Here is a 14,236-nt window from a genome sequence, read left to right as displayed (position 1 = left end):
CTCTTGGTTCTGGGAATGCCAGGGGGGCTGTAAGGTGCCACGGACAGTCACTATTTTTTGGGCTGGGGCGGGCTGTTTATTCCTCTGGGTACTAGGAATACCAGGGGGGCTGAAAGGTGCCAGAGACAGTCACTATTTATTGGGCTGGGGGGGGCTGTTTGTGCCTCTGGGTACTGGGAATGCTTGCACCTAATTTGAATCCCAGTCCGGTCCTTTAAAGATTAATTTAAACAATAAGTTGCTGGAAACATTCCCGGAGTTTTATTGAGCACATTTGCAATTTGCATTAATTTTGTATTTATATAAGTTTTTTTTAATATATATTTGCTCTTTTAAACTGCTATTAACAGGCTTTTAGCTCAACTGAAATTCAGCAACCCTAGGGTTAACTGACCACAATTTATTTGACTGCGACTTTTTTTGACAAAACTGCAATTTATTTGCCGCAACTTTTTTTATGTGACTGTAACTTTTTCGATGTCACATGACCTTAATGCTAATTTGCCCCTAAGAGCAGAAAGAGCAGTAAAATGATTTGGCCAATAGGGTTCCAGGTGAGCTCAGTCCCTATCTGTATGAATACGAGCTGAGCAGCAGAACAATACGCCCTGTAATAACCTTTCAGGCTGCATCATAACAAACAAACAGAACATTGTGATGTCACAATGGGCAGCAAAGTTTGTGCAGCTTCCCTGCCAAGCAAGTGTCAGAGCTGAGCTGGTTGGGTTGCAGGGCAGATCCCCTGGGAGCTGCTCTCTCCTAATCAGCTGTTTTTGCCTCCTTAAAGCCACTTTAACACCTTTAGGCTTTAAGCCTTTACCATCGAATTGCTTCAGCGCATCCTCGCTCGGCTCCATATCTGTAAGTCAGCCAATTGGTTTTTTCATTCAGATATATAGAGGGAATAGGGTGTGAGCCTGGGGCTGTAGGCCTGGAATGGGCCGTCTGTGTAACTATAGAGATTCCAATGTGGCAAACACGGAATTTGGGGCTTTATGGGTAATGGGTTTCTAGTGATGAGCCAATCTGCCCCATTTCATTGGGTAAAAATTAGCGAAACTGCTGAATAGTTCAGGAAAAAAAGCGAAAAATCTATGTAACGCGGCTGCTGCAGGATTTTTTTTACACAAATTGTTTTGACACAACCACAACTTTTTTCTTGATGCAACTGACACTTTTAGAACACAACTGTGACTTTTTTGTTAGGCAACAGCGATTTATTTGACAAGACTGGAACTATTTTGACAGGGTGGCAACTTTTATATATATATATATATATATATATATATATATAATATAGTAATGGGTTTTTCAGTGCCACAAAGTGATGTAGGAGTTTATAGTCTGTGGGATAAATCAGAGACATAAGTGTATAAGTGTAAAAGTTAGTACAGGTATAGGATCCCTTATAGAGAAACCTGTTATCCAGAAAGTAAGCTATAATTACCCCTTATTGGCGGCAGAACAGCCCTATTGGGTTAAATGGTTCCCTTTTCTCTGTAATAATAAAACAGTACCTGTACTTGATCCCAACTAAGATATAATTACCCCTTATTGGGGGCAGAACAGCCCTATTGGGTTTATTTAATGTTTAAATGATTCCCTTTTCTCTGTAATAATAAAACAGTACCTGTACTTGATCCCAACTAAGATATAATTACCCCTTATTGGGGGCAGAACAGCCCTATTGGGTTTATTTCATGGTTAAATGATTCCCTTTTCTCTGTAATAATAAAACAGTACCTGTACTTGATCCCAACTAAGATATTATTACCTCCTATTGGGTTTATTTCATGTTTTAATTATTTTTTTAGCAGACTTAAGGTATGGAGATCCAAATCTAAATCCTCAGGCCCTAAGCATTCTGGATAACAGGTCCCATGCCTGTATGTTCTTGTATTTAGATTGAAAGCTCCATGGGGCAGGGACTGATAGGAATGATGCACTGACAATTAAAAATAAACACACAATTGCATAGAATTAACAATAATCTCTGGTTCCTTTCTATTTTAGCATAAACTCAAATAAAATCTCTATTTTCTGTTACAGGAGCTGCAGCATGGGTGACCGAATGCAAAAAATATTTACCAACTTTTTTAAACTTAATAATAAGGTAAGGCCCTAATGTCTTCCTCTGGTATTGACTTTAGTGGTATGGACCGGGACTTACTGGGATGAGTTGGGAAGGACTGGGACTGACTGGGATGAGTTGGGAAGGACTGGGACTGACTGGGATGAGTTGGGAAGGACTGGGACTGACTGGGATGAGTTGGGAAGGACTGGGACTCACTGGGATGAGTTGGGAAGGACTGGGACTGACTGGGAGGAGCTGCTCATGTATATTAGACAATGTTAGGGGGGTGCATTATTTATTTATCATTATATTATTATAACATATGGGTTTCAATGAGTCCTGTGCCTGTGCCACAAGTAGGGTTGTCACCTCACCCCTTATAAAATACCAGTCACATATTGATACGACATCATGCATGGCTAATTAGCAATTCATTTAGATGCATGCTGCAGACTGAACTGATTTATATGTAGCCATGCAGCATGTATCTAACTTAATTGCTTATTAGGCATGCAGGATGTGGGTTCAATATGTGACTGATATTAAAGGGTTAAGGTGGCAACCCTAGCCATAAGTGACATCAACAAGCAATAATTATACCCGCTGACATCACTGAGCTCTGTTTTTAAGGCTATATGTGTATTTATCTATATATTTATATTTGGAGGTTTTATTTTTTTAATGGTGTTTGTGAAAATCTTTCCCCCCCACAGGAACCTAAAAGCAGAAGTGTCTTTTCTATTCCTCTGCAAAAGACAGAGACAGACATCTCATCTGCTTCGAACCTGAAAGCTGAAAAACCTGCAGGTATTTGAATTTGAGGGATCGGCTGCGTTACTTTGTTGTTTTGTCCTTAGTCGCAGCTCACAGGGTTAACGAAACACACAGCCTTCTTATATGCACAAGTAATATGGAACCCAAGGTTATATTATAGCAATGGGGAACAAGTTGGTAGAACTGAAGGGGGTGCTTATGGGGGATCATGTAACAGCATTCAGTCATTTACCAATTTGGCAAATATCCCTAAAACCTAGAGACCAACCTCTACTTGTACTAAAGCAGGAGAAACCATTAGCACTCCATATAAATGCCCTCCCTCACACATGATTATTTAAGGATCTAGTCCTCCTCCTATGGTGAAAAGTCTATAGACTTCTTCCACATTCTCCTGATTTCATAGGTCTACTGCTCGGCTTGGCCTCCTGATTAACCAATCAGAGCAGCCAGGCAGTATTAGAAAGTGATTGTATTTGTTTCTGTATCATCTCAATGTATTTTAATCTATATTTTCCACTATAGAAGCAAGCGCGAAGAAAGGAATACTTCGACGCCTCTGCAAATCAATTAGGAACCTCTGTCAATGTAAAAAGAAGGTAAGGTGGAACGTTCCACCATCTCTCTCTGAGTTTAGGCTTGAGTGTCACTGGCTGTTGGTTCATGTTCTCTCTCAGCAGCACATGGAAAGAATGTTCTCTCAGCTATGTTGGGTTACTATAGGCTGTAGTGCTTCTTAAATGTGCGTCCAACCTAGTGGAGAAGGTGGAGCATATTCTGCATATTTAGGCTCTTCTCCCCTTTTTGACCAATATAGTATTTGTACATTTGTATCCTGTTTTAAGGTGTTTCATTTAGGCCACAGGATTTTGAGATTAGTTATTGTATTGTAAATGTTCTGCCTGAAGCACCGCCCCTAATATATTTGGCTTAAAGAGACACTGACACCAGAAATGAAACTTTTTTTTTATTTCTATCATAACACTGTCTTTGCAGGAGCTTTATAATTTTGCTACAAAAGTATTTCCTGATACTTTTACATTCCCTATCTGATCCCCCATGTTCCTCTATGAGGGGGCTGCCATATTTGTGCAGCAGTAGGCTGTTAGCATTAGAAGCTATAACTGACAGGCTGAGAAGGGACAGTTAGGTTGGCAAAACAGTCGGGTTTAGGAACTTCAAGTGACAATTACTTACATAAGCAGCCCTACCAGGGAAAAATGATCAACATGACCTATAGGTTACTTTTTATGTAGATTCATAATTTACAAAGTCATTTTTTTGTGTCAGTATCACTTTAAGGGCAGTGGCGTAACTAGTTGCCACCCCTAAAAAATCTTGCCTTCCCGCCCCTGCCCATGACCTCTGCCCACTGGGCACAGTAAAACAGGGCTTTATTTTATGCGCTGCGCTAGCATTTGTATATATTACACAAAAAGGTGCTGGTGCTACAGGCAAGTAACATTCAGTGCAATGCAAGCTCCCCTGTCTCATTGGGGCGGCTTTAGTACTAACAATGCTACGGCCTTGACTTTCCTGGCAGAGAAATATCTCCTGAATTTTCAGCATCAGTTTCTGATTCATTCTTTGCCTTTTAATCATGAGTTTATCATTTGGCTTTCTATAGAAATGTTCAGAAATTGTGCAGGAAGTAAGCAACACAGAGATGATCCTCGAGGAAAAGGAGCTACTGAAGGAGAAACCAATTGAGATCCTTACAGGTACAGAACCAAGGACATATATGCCCAATAAACCCACAGAGACCCCCATATGACTAAAAAGGTGACTTTTTAAAAAATAATTTTATATTTTTAATCTTTCCAGAGTCTCCAAGTATTCCTCGTGATCCTTCCTCAGATTTTGGAAATACTTTGATTCCAAAGAGAGAGAAGGATGATGAAGAGATGCCGCAGAATGTTGAAGTGATTCCTGACGTGGAGGATATTGCTCAGAATGTTCCCGCAAAGGATGAGAAATCTGCGAGCTTATATTTAAGCTGTGTGGAACCACTGAATTACTACACTGATCCAAGTTCTCATTATGCTAGTGCAAGTGATCACTATACTGATCCGCATTCCGAGTTCACTGCTCCAAGTTCCAAATATACTGATGCAAGTGATTACTTCTCTGATAAGAGTTTATCTCCTTCTAAGCTGGAACTGGTGAGATTTTGTTAGATTTGGGTTTATAGGGTATTGTGTATAAATGCAGTAAAATAATATACTATAAGAATGATTATGGCACATAATATGCTTTATAGAGATATACGTAAGATTAGACTACACTGTATGGTATCATTAGCCCAAGTGAGACTGAATTAATGGTGTTTCATCTCCTTCTCTAGGCTAGAAATTGTTACTGTGAAATAATCAGAGAGATTGATAGGGCACTAAACCACGTAAAGGTGGACGCAAGGTAGGATATTGGGTTTCTATTTTGATACTGAGGTTGTTATGGTAAAATAGAAAAGCCTTTATTACATCTTAGATACAAAAACCCAACGCGTTTCATCCTCACAGGGAGGGGCCTTCGTCAGGGGCACATGCATTAAGAAAATAGATGCGGGCCTGTATCTAAGATGTAATAAATATTTGTTCTATCTTTCTATCTTCTGGTTTGCCTGACACACACAGGTCAACCATAAAGTAACTGAGATTATATTTCATTCTTGTTTTCTCTCAGGAATCAGACAACTATGGCTGATTTCAAACTACAATATGAACTGGGTGCTGGTGCTTTTGGCCAGGTGAGTTACTGGTCCCCTAGATATGGGGTGGGGGGTTATTGGAACAAAGGCATAATAATGGGGGTCTCTCTCTTATTTCAGGTATATCGGGCACAACACAGAGAAACCAGGAGAATTGTAGCCATCAAGACTCAACCAAAGGCTGCAGTCAAAACTATATTTAAATATAGAAGGTCAGTTAAATGGGGAAACCGCAAACAATAAGTATTTGTGTGTATAGTCTGGAACATTCCTACAGGCAGATGTTTTATATCTGTTCCAGAAGATATACAGATTCCATTATTGATATAACATTCTCTCATAAAGTGCCATTGGCTTATTTTTAAAAGATTTATTTAAACTTAAATTGTAAATCTGCCACCCTGAGGTGATTTTCATAATCACAATTTATCCTTTTACTTGTTGAGATGTATCATAAAAAAACAACACTTTGCATAGAAAACCATTCTTTCTAACGACTGCCATGACGCAATTGAGTCAGTAGGGATCTGATCTTCAGAACTGATGATTGTTTATAAATACACAAGGAAAAAACCACAATTGTATTAAAAAAAATCCACTGATTGATAAGTTGTTGGGATATTGATAGTTATGCCCCTAATTAATTATTACTATAGGGATTTAGTAGGATTGGCTAATTATAAATATGCAACAAGTACCTCCCATTGGTCAAAGTGAAATGATTTCACCCTAAACCTTAGAACCAACCAAAGGGCCTGATTAGTGTATTTGGGCACAGGGTGGGTGATGGTGCCACTATATTCTGTGCTTGCACTTGTATACGTGTTATAGTGCCATTAGTATAAATGGGCGTTACATTCACTACATTCATGGTGCAGATGTCCCACCTATGTCATTTTCTTCTATAAACGTTTCATGGCTTTATTTTGCAGCATTCTTCTGGAGCAGCGCATCCTTCTTATGGCAAAGCAAAAGCAGAATCCTTTTGTTGTCGGTTTATTCTCCTCCTTCGTAACCAGACAACATATCTGCTTCGCTATGGATTACGCTGAGGGAGGGGACTTGGAGTCCCAACTGAAACAAGGTGCCATATCACTGGAGAGAACTACGTAAGTACTACTGGGCTTTTATAGAGGGTCACACAAGTGATAGCCTTATAGTAGCCATAACACTGCACATAAATAGTATTGTAATTACTGTCCAATCAATACAGTGAACATGGGCGGTTGCTTCTTTCCCTTTATCAAGCGAGGGCATATAGGAACATGTTATTGCCATGGTTGTGCTTTCATTACCATGAAACAAAGCAAAGGCTTAGTGAGGGCCTAGGCCCAACAATTGCTACCGGTTTTTACCCGTATAGATAAATACTCAATATTGCATTCATAAAAAGGTGACTTTTCTCTTTTTGACCCTTGTAGGTTCTTCTCCTCCTGCATTGTCCTCGGGCTGAAGTTCCTACATGAAAACAAGATTGTTCATAGGTAAGTGGAGCATTTCCTTTAGTCCTAGAAATGTCTGATATGGTAATTGGGCCGGCTAACAGTGTCTGTTCTCTCAATACAGAGATTTAAAGCCAGAAAACATCCTTCTGGATGGCCGAGGATATGCCAAAATAGCAGACTTTGGTCTTAGCATAGAAGGTAAGATGGCTGCGTACAATGACATTGGATATACGGGTTCATATTAGAACTTTATGTTCATACTTAATAGAGTTCATTATATTGTAGGCACTTTCTCAGGGTCCGCAGCATAGTGGCCCCACTAGATGGATAATGCAGGAGTATATTATCCAGCATTATTAGTATTGTTACAGTCATGTTTAAAGCCGCATAAAGACTCCAGTCACCATGCAGATACAAATTCACTAATGAGAGCCTGCCCTCAGATTCTTTGTTTCACGCCAACATGGCGGTGACGTTCCTCATTTTTTATAAAACCAATAGTTCAGGTTTCAAGTTAATCTTTATATTAGATAAATGATCTTTTAATCTCAACAAATCTACTAATGAAATGTTTCTGTTTGTATTCAAGGAATTGGCTACAGGGACGAGATCTGGGGCAACTGTGGAACTGTACCATATAAGGCTCCAGAAATTTTCACTGAGTTAAACTACACCAGATCGGTGGACTGGTGGGCTCTTGGAGTGATCCTGTACAGAATGGCTATTGGCGAGGTAAGTGCCCATTTATTAACTGAATCAGGGAATCACTGCTTGGCCTGAACATAATAGGAGCTCAGTTACTGCAACATTTTTTTACATTTATTACATTTAGCGTCCAACCTGGATGAAAGGTGGACTTATCTGTATAAGCCCCATTATAGTATCCCCTCTGTGTAGCTGAACCCCATCCACTCCCAGTACAGGTATGGGATCCCTTATCCGAAAACCTGTTATCGAGAAAGCTCCGAATTAAAGAATGCCCAGCTCCCATAGACTCCATTATAATCAAATAATTCAGAATTTTAAAACTGATTTCCTTTTTCTCTGTAATAATAAAACAGTACCTGTACTTGATCCCAACTAAGATATCATTACCCCTTATTGGGAGCAGAACAGCCCTATTGGGTTTATTTAATGATTAAATGATTCCCTTTTCTCTGTAATAATAAAACAGTACTTGTACTTGATCCCAACTAAGATATCATTACCCCTTATTGGGAGCAGAACAGCCCTATTGGGTTTATTTCATGGTTAAATGATTCCCTTTTCTCTGTAATAATAAAACAGTACCTGTACTTGATCCCAACTAAGATATAATTACCCCTTATTGGGGCAGAACAGCCCTATTGGGTTTATTTAATGGTTAAATGATTCCCTTTTCTCTTTAATAATAAAACAGTACCTGTACTTGATCCCAACTAAGATATAATTACCCCTTATTAGGGCAGAACAGCCCTATTGGGTTTATTTAATGGTTAAATGATTCCCCTTTTCTCTTTAATAGTAAAACAGTACCTGTACTTGATCCCAACTAAGATATAATTACCCCTTATTGGGGGCAGAACAGCCCTATTGGGTTTATTTCATGGTTAAATGATTCCCTTTTCTCTGTAATAATAAAACAGTACCTGTACTTGATCCCAACTAAGATAAAATTACACCTAATTGGTGCAGAACAGCCTTATTGGGTTTATTTAATGGTTAAATGATTCCCTTTTCTCTGTAAAAATAAAACAGTACCTGTACTTGATCCCAACTAAGATATAATTACCCCTTGTTGGGGGCAGAACAGCCCTATTGGGTTTATTTCATGGTTAAATGATTCCCTTTTCTCTATAATAATAAAACAGTACCTGTACTTGATCCCAACTAAGATATAATTACCCCTTATTGGGGGCAGAACAGCCCTATTGGGTTTATTTAATGGTTAAATGATTCCTTTTTCTCTGTAATAATAAAACAGTACCTGTACTTGATCCCAACTAAAATATAAATAATCCTTTTTTGATGCAAAACAATCCCATAGGGTTTAATTAATGTTTTATTGATTCTTTAGTAGACTTGAGGTATAGAAATCCAAATTACAGAATGACCCCTTATCCGGAATACCCTTGGTCCCAAGCATTCTGGATAACGGGTCCTATTCCTGTACTTAAGTCTAACCATTTACATTGCTCATCATGTTGGGGTTGGGTTTAATGGTGACTGAGCCTACAGCTTCATGTATAAAGTGCAGCATTACAGGACCGTACCCCATTACTGATATTGTTGCCATTTTTTTGTTTCATGCTTTTAAACCAAATATTTTTTTCTGTTTGTAGTTTCCTTTCGACGAAACAGACAAGCAGCTCCTGACGGCCCAAATTATACATACAGAGCCGAAAATTCCTCCAGATCTGCTTTTAAGTGTCAAGGTCACATTACAAGGGGTAAGTACCTGTTGGGATTTTGCAGCCTGCTGTTTGAATGTTTAATCCAGGGACAGGGTCGGACTGGGGGGTGCAGGGCCCACCGGGGCTACCACGTCCCCCACAGGGGCCCCTGCCGTTCACCTCTAACCCCCCTTCCCCCGCAGGGGCCCCCTGTCCGACGTCCTTCCCTGAACGCGCACATGTGAAACGCGTCAGGGGAGGACATCGGAGGTCAGATGAAGCGGCAATAGGGTCGGGCCTGGATCACTGGGGCCCACCGGGTATTTTCCCGGTGTCCCGGTAGCCCAGTCCAACCCTGTCCAGGGATCATTTACTGCCCCCTAATGTTAATGTAATCTTGCTCACATTGGCACTTCCATTTATAAACTTTGGGGCTTTATTTTTTACTGCGCACTCCAAAAATGCCAAATGTTTCTCATTGAGCAATTTCTTTTTGTACAATTTTTTCTCCCACACTGCCTATACGGTACCGGTTTCTGGCACACCCGCCTGCCTACATGAGTTTGCTTTATGCTCCTCAATATGATACATTTTTCTCTTTGCAGCTGCTGAAAAAAGATGCCAAACTTCGCCTCGGGTCACATAAAACAGACGCTAAAGAAGTCATGGAAAGCTCTTTATTCAGGGTATGTGAATATTTTACTCCTCCTAAGTGGCAGCCATTAACAGGGGGGTCTTTTTAGATCCACGAGTTCTATTCCCTGTGTGAGCTCTTGCGCACTTTCACAGGGCAGATACAGTATCACTTGGAATTGGATAGAATTTGTATATGTTAAATAACAGATAAATAGAACGAAATAGTGCTAATAAAGTATTCCTGCTGTTTTACAGGGATTTAACTGGGACGCCCTTCTGAGCCAAGAAATACAGGCGCCATTCACTCCTCAAATAAGTGTTCCAGAGCGAGTGGAGTTAGTACGCCTTCGCTTACCGGGCGCTGGTGTCCCACAACCCCACAGGACCCCATTGGAAGAGGCATTAGAACAGTTGAATTGTCCTGCTCTTCTGCCTTGAAAACCGGGTTCCTGTGAATTCTTTAGTCCAGGTAAGGAGTTTGCCTTTATAAAAATAAAAAGAAAAAATGGAACAAAGGGAGGGAGGGAGGGGGTGCATTATACACTTAGCATAAGGGGTCTTGGGAAACAGCTTGTTGGAGTTATCTTGGTGTCCTGCGGAGGTTGTATTTTCTCTTTAACTCTCCTCTCCCTCCTAATTCAGAGATCCCCAGCTGACTAACGATGACCCGATCTTCTCGGAGGAAGAAGACACGTTCAAAGCCAAATGTCTTCATTTCTATGAAGATGATTATATTTTTATATAAATGTTTATATTTATTTATTTTTTTACTATTTTGTAAAAAAATTTGTAAGAAAATGTAATTCTATTTTTTTATATAATTTGTAAAAAATTTAATTCTGTTTTTCTATACAATTTGTAAAAAAATTTTATTTTATTTTTCTATATAATTTGTAAAAAATTTAATTCTATTTTTCTATATAATTTGAAAAAAAATTTAATTCTATTTTTCTATATAATTTGTAAAAAATTTAATTCTATTTTTCTATATAATTTGTAAAAAAATTTAATTCTATTTTTCTATATAATTTGTAAAAAATGTAATTCTATTTTTGTATATAATTTGTAAAAAAATGTAATTCTATTTTTCTATAAAACTTTTTAAAATAATATACTTCTATTTTTTTATATAATTTCGAAATAATTCTATTTTTCTAATAAAAATTTGAAATAATATAATTTATTCTATTTTTCCATGTAATTTATAAAAAATGTAATTCTATTTTTCTATAAAAAAAAAGTAACGGCGACGAAAAAATCGCAAAAAATACGAAAAAATTGCAAAATGTTCGTTTTCTAATCGGAATTTTTCCAATTCGGAATCGGATTCGTGGGTTAGTAAATGTGCCCCATAGTGTTTCGGTTAAAAAACTGAATTGAGTATGTTGCCACCATCAAGCCCTAACTGGACAAAGTTACCAGGGTTTATGGCCAATATGGCTTTGTCCAGTAGAGCCGGAATAGTGGATCTCACAGCATTCAGAGCACCTACAAGTGACTGTATTCTGTCTATCTTTATAATCTTAGTCTTTTGGGTAACAGCCCATGTATGGGGATTACATACCTGAGACAAAACCCACTGACCCCATTAGTCGTCCTTTTTCCCCTATTTCAAAAGTAGTGATGGGCGAAATGTTTCGCCAGGCATGGATTCATGGCGAATTTCCACATTTCGCCATTGGCAGATTGTTTTGTGAAACGGATGAAAAAATTTGCTGCAGAAAAATTCGCCACACGTCTCTATTCAAAAGAATACTCTCGCATCAAAATAAAAAGTCGCAGGCATCAAAGTAATAGTTTCAGGTCAAAATAAATAGTTGCGGGTGTCAAAAGAATAGTCACGCGTCAAAATAAATAGTCGCACATCAAAAGAATAGTCGCAGGTGACAAATTTTTTTTGACGTGTAACATTTTCGACGTTTTGCGAAAGATTTGCAAATTTTTCCATGAAGCGAAGCGGGACAGATTCGCTCATCAATATTCAAAAGCATTAAGAACCCTACCAAGTCTAGTGTACACGTCAGCTCTTATTATTTCCCCACCCTGAGTATCATCAGCTTCTGTACATCCTAAAGCTACAAGTCCACTTAAACTCCCCGCTCTAAAGGTGGCCATACACGTTAAGATCCGCTCGCTTGCGTATTGACGTCACACGTACCCACGGGGCGCAACCTTATAAGAGGGCCTGTCGCCACCACACAAGGAGCCGCATAAGGAGCAGGAGCCGCAGAAGAAGAAGGAGTGTCTATGGGGGCACTGTCTATGGGGGCAATTAGGGCACTGTCTATGGGGGCACTGTGTATGGGGGGTACTGTCTATGAGGGCACTTTCTATTGGGGCATTGTTTATGGGGGTACTGTGTATGGGGGCTACTGTCTATGGGGCAATTGGGGGCACTGTCTATGGGGTCAATTGGGGGTGCTTTCTATGGGGGATACTGTATATGGGGGCACTTTCTATGGGGCCATTGGGGGCACTGTCTATAGGGTCAATTGGGGATGCTTTCTAGGGGTACTGTCTATGGGGGCACTTTCTATGGAGGGTACTGTCTATGGAGGAAATTGGGGGCACTTTCTATGGGGGGCAGTGTGTATGGGGGATACTGTCTATGGGGGCACTGTGTATGGGGGGTACTGTCTATGAGGGCACTTTCTATTGGGGCATTGTTTATGGGGGTACTGTGTATGGGGGCTACTGTCTATGGGGCAATTGGGGGCACTGTCTATGGGGTCAATTGGGGGTGCTTTCTATGGGGGATACTGTATATGGGGGCACTTTCTATGGGGCCATTGGGGGCACTGTCTATGGGGTCAATTGGGGATGCTTTCTAGGGGTACTGTCTATGGGGGCACTTTCTATGGAGGGTACTGTCTATGGAGGAAATTGGGGGCACTTTCTATGGGGGGCAGTGTGTATGGGGGATACTGTCTATGGGGGCACTGTGAATGGGGGGTACTGTCTATTTGGCCATTTGGGGCACTGTGTATGGGGGGGCCAAACTGGTACATAGTTATAACTGACTGCCTTATCTCTATATTTGTATTTTATATGTAGTAGTTGCTATAGTGTTTTCCTTAGGTAGTACAGTATGAGGGTATAGCACATTTTGCATCTGAACCCACCATTTCAACTATATAAAAGGAGTATTTTTTGAAAAAAAAAATGGGGTGTGGTAATTGGGGCATGGGCACAACAGTTGGCATGGTCAAAAATGTTGCCGCGCTGCACGCGCCAAATCTTTTTGTCCTTCTTTCAATTTTTTGAATATTTGGAGCTATGGTATATGCATTAGGGGGCCTGGTTACAGCCCGCACCGCCAGCAACTGCCCCATGTTCCTGGGTAAATTTTGCTTCGTTTAGCTGGTGTGTTATACCATCCTGTAATGATTTTATCATTGTTTTCCACTATTCTGCAGCTCCTTTGCCCAGTAAATGATTTGAGTGTTATTCCTTCTAGTTCTTGTTCTGTGAAGTGCTCATTTAGAGCTTTTTCCCACTTCGTAAAATGTGGTAGGCTTGGAGAGGAGAGGTGTTGCTTGTGATGTGAAAAATGTGTAGTATTGTACCCTGTTGCCAGTTAGTAAAATAGCCTTTTTGTAGTCCAGGCAGGAAAGCAAGATTGTTAGTTAGGGGAGTCAGTAGTGAGGGTTCTGCCATTAGCTTGGATTTATACTTTAGTGAGTCCCGTGTGTTGGTAACCCCAGACCACCTTCTGTTTTGGAGCAGCGGAGAATGGTTTGATGCGTGACTGTTCATTGTTCCATACAAACTTGCCAGTTGTTCAGCATGGGGAAGACGTCTGGAGGTGGATTTAGTGGGATAGTTTGAAAGATAAATAGGAGCCTTGGCAAAATATTCATTTTGAGAGTATTGACTCTGCCAAACCATGATAAGGGCATTTTAGTCCAAACATTAATATTGGTTCTAATTTCCTTAATGATAGCATGGTAATTGATAGAAGCCCAGTCCTTATAACTGGCCGTCAGTAGAATACCTAGGTAAGTTTATTTACAGTCCAGGGGGAAAGAAATTTGTCTTTTAAGGCTAGCACAGTAGGGTGAGGGAAGCTAATGTTGGGTGCACTTCATTTGTAATTTATTTTAAAACCCCTTAGTAGGCTAAAAAAAGTATCTTGTAAAAACATTATTGGTAGAATATCTGCACGCTTCTTGGAGAAAATGTAAGTAAGCAATATATATATATATATAGTATACAGGGAGGAGCACAC

General features: G+C 39.8%; 1 protein-coding gene across 1 annotated transcript; it reads left to right on the top strand.

Moving 5' to 3' along the window:
- Nucleotides 1-2,619: 2,619 nt before the first annotated feature.
- On the top strand, nucleotides 2,620-10,750 carry LOC108645636 (serine/threonine-protein kinase N1-like). Its single transcript, XM_031894413.1, has 15 exons — nucleotides 2,620-2,881; nucleotides 3,374-3,447; nucleotides 4,476-4,569; nucleotides 4,673-5,010; nucleotides 5,193-5,263; nucleotides 5,531-5,594; nucleotides 5,676-5,767; nucleotides 6,488-6,664; nucleotides 6,977-7,039; nucleotides 7,122-7,198; nucleotides 7,590-7,732; nucleotides 9,322-9,429; nucleotides 9,978-10,058; nucleotides 10,264-10,477; nucleotides 10,651-10,750. Exons 1-14 carry the CDS (start codon nucleotides 2,710-2,712, stop codon nucleotides 10,444-10,446), a joined length of 1,737 nt encoding a protein of 578 aa, XP_031750273.1. The 5' UTR covers nucleotides 2,620-2,709; the 3' UTR covers nucleotides 10,447-10,477; nucleotides 10,651-10,750.
- The last annotated feature ends 3,486 nt before the right edge of the window (nucleotides 10,751-14,236 follow it).

This window comes from Xenopus tropicalis, chromosome 1, assembly GCF_000004195.4.
Source record: "Xenopus tropicalis strain Nigerian chromosome 1, UCB_Xtro_10.0, whole genome shotgun sequence".
Taxonomy (NCBI): domain Eukaryota; kingdom Metazoa; phylum Chordata; class Amphibia; order Anura; family Pipidae; genus Xenopus; species Xenopus tropicalis.
The sequence above is the reverse complement of the archived record's forward strand: the minus strand, read 5'-3'. Positions and strand labels throughout refer to the sequence as shown.

Excerpts from the sequence above, each read along its gene's own strand:
- LOC108645636 (XM_031894413.1), top strand. The coding sequence starts at position 2,710 with ATGTGTATTTATCTATATATTTATATTTGGAGGTTTTATTTTTTTAAT. Across the intron at positions 5,011-5,192 it reads CTCCTTCTAAGCTGGAACTG|GCTAGAAATTGTTACTGTGA; the intron begins GTGAGATTTTGT and ends CTCCTTCTCTAG. Across the intron at positions 6,665-6,976 it reads ATATCACTGGAGAGAACTAC|GTTCTTCTCCTCCTGCATTG; the intron begins GTAAGTACTACT and ends TGACCCTTGTAG.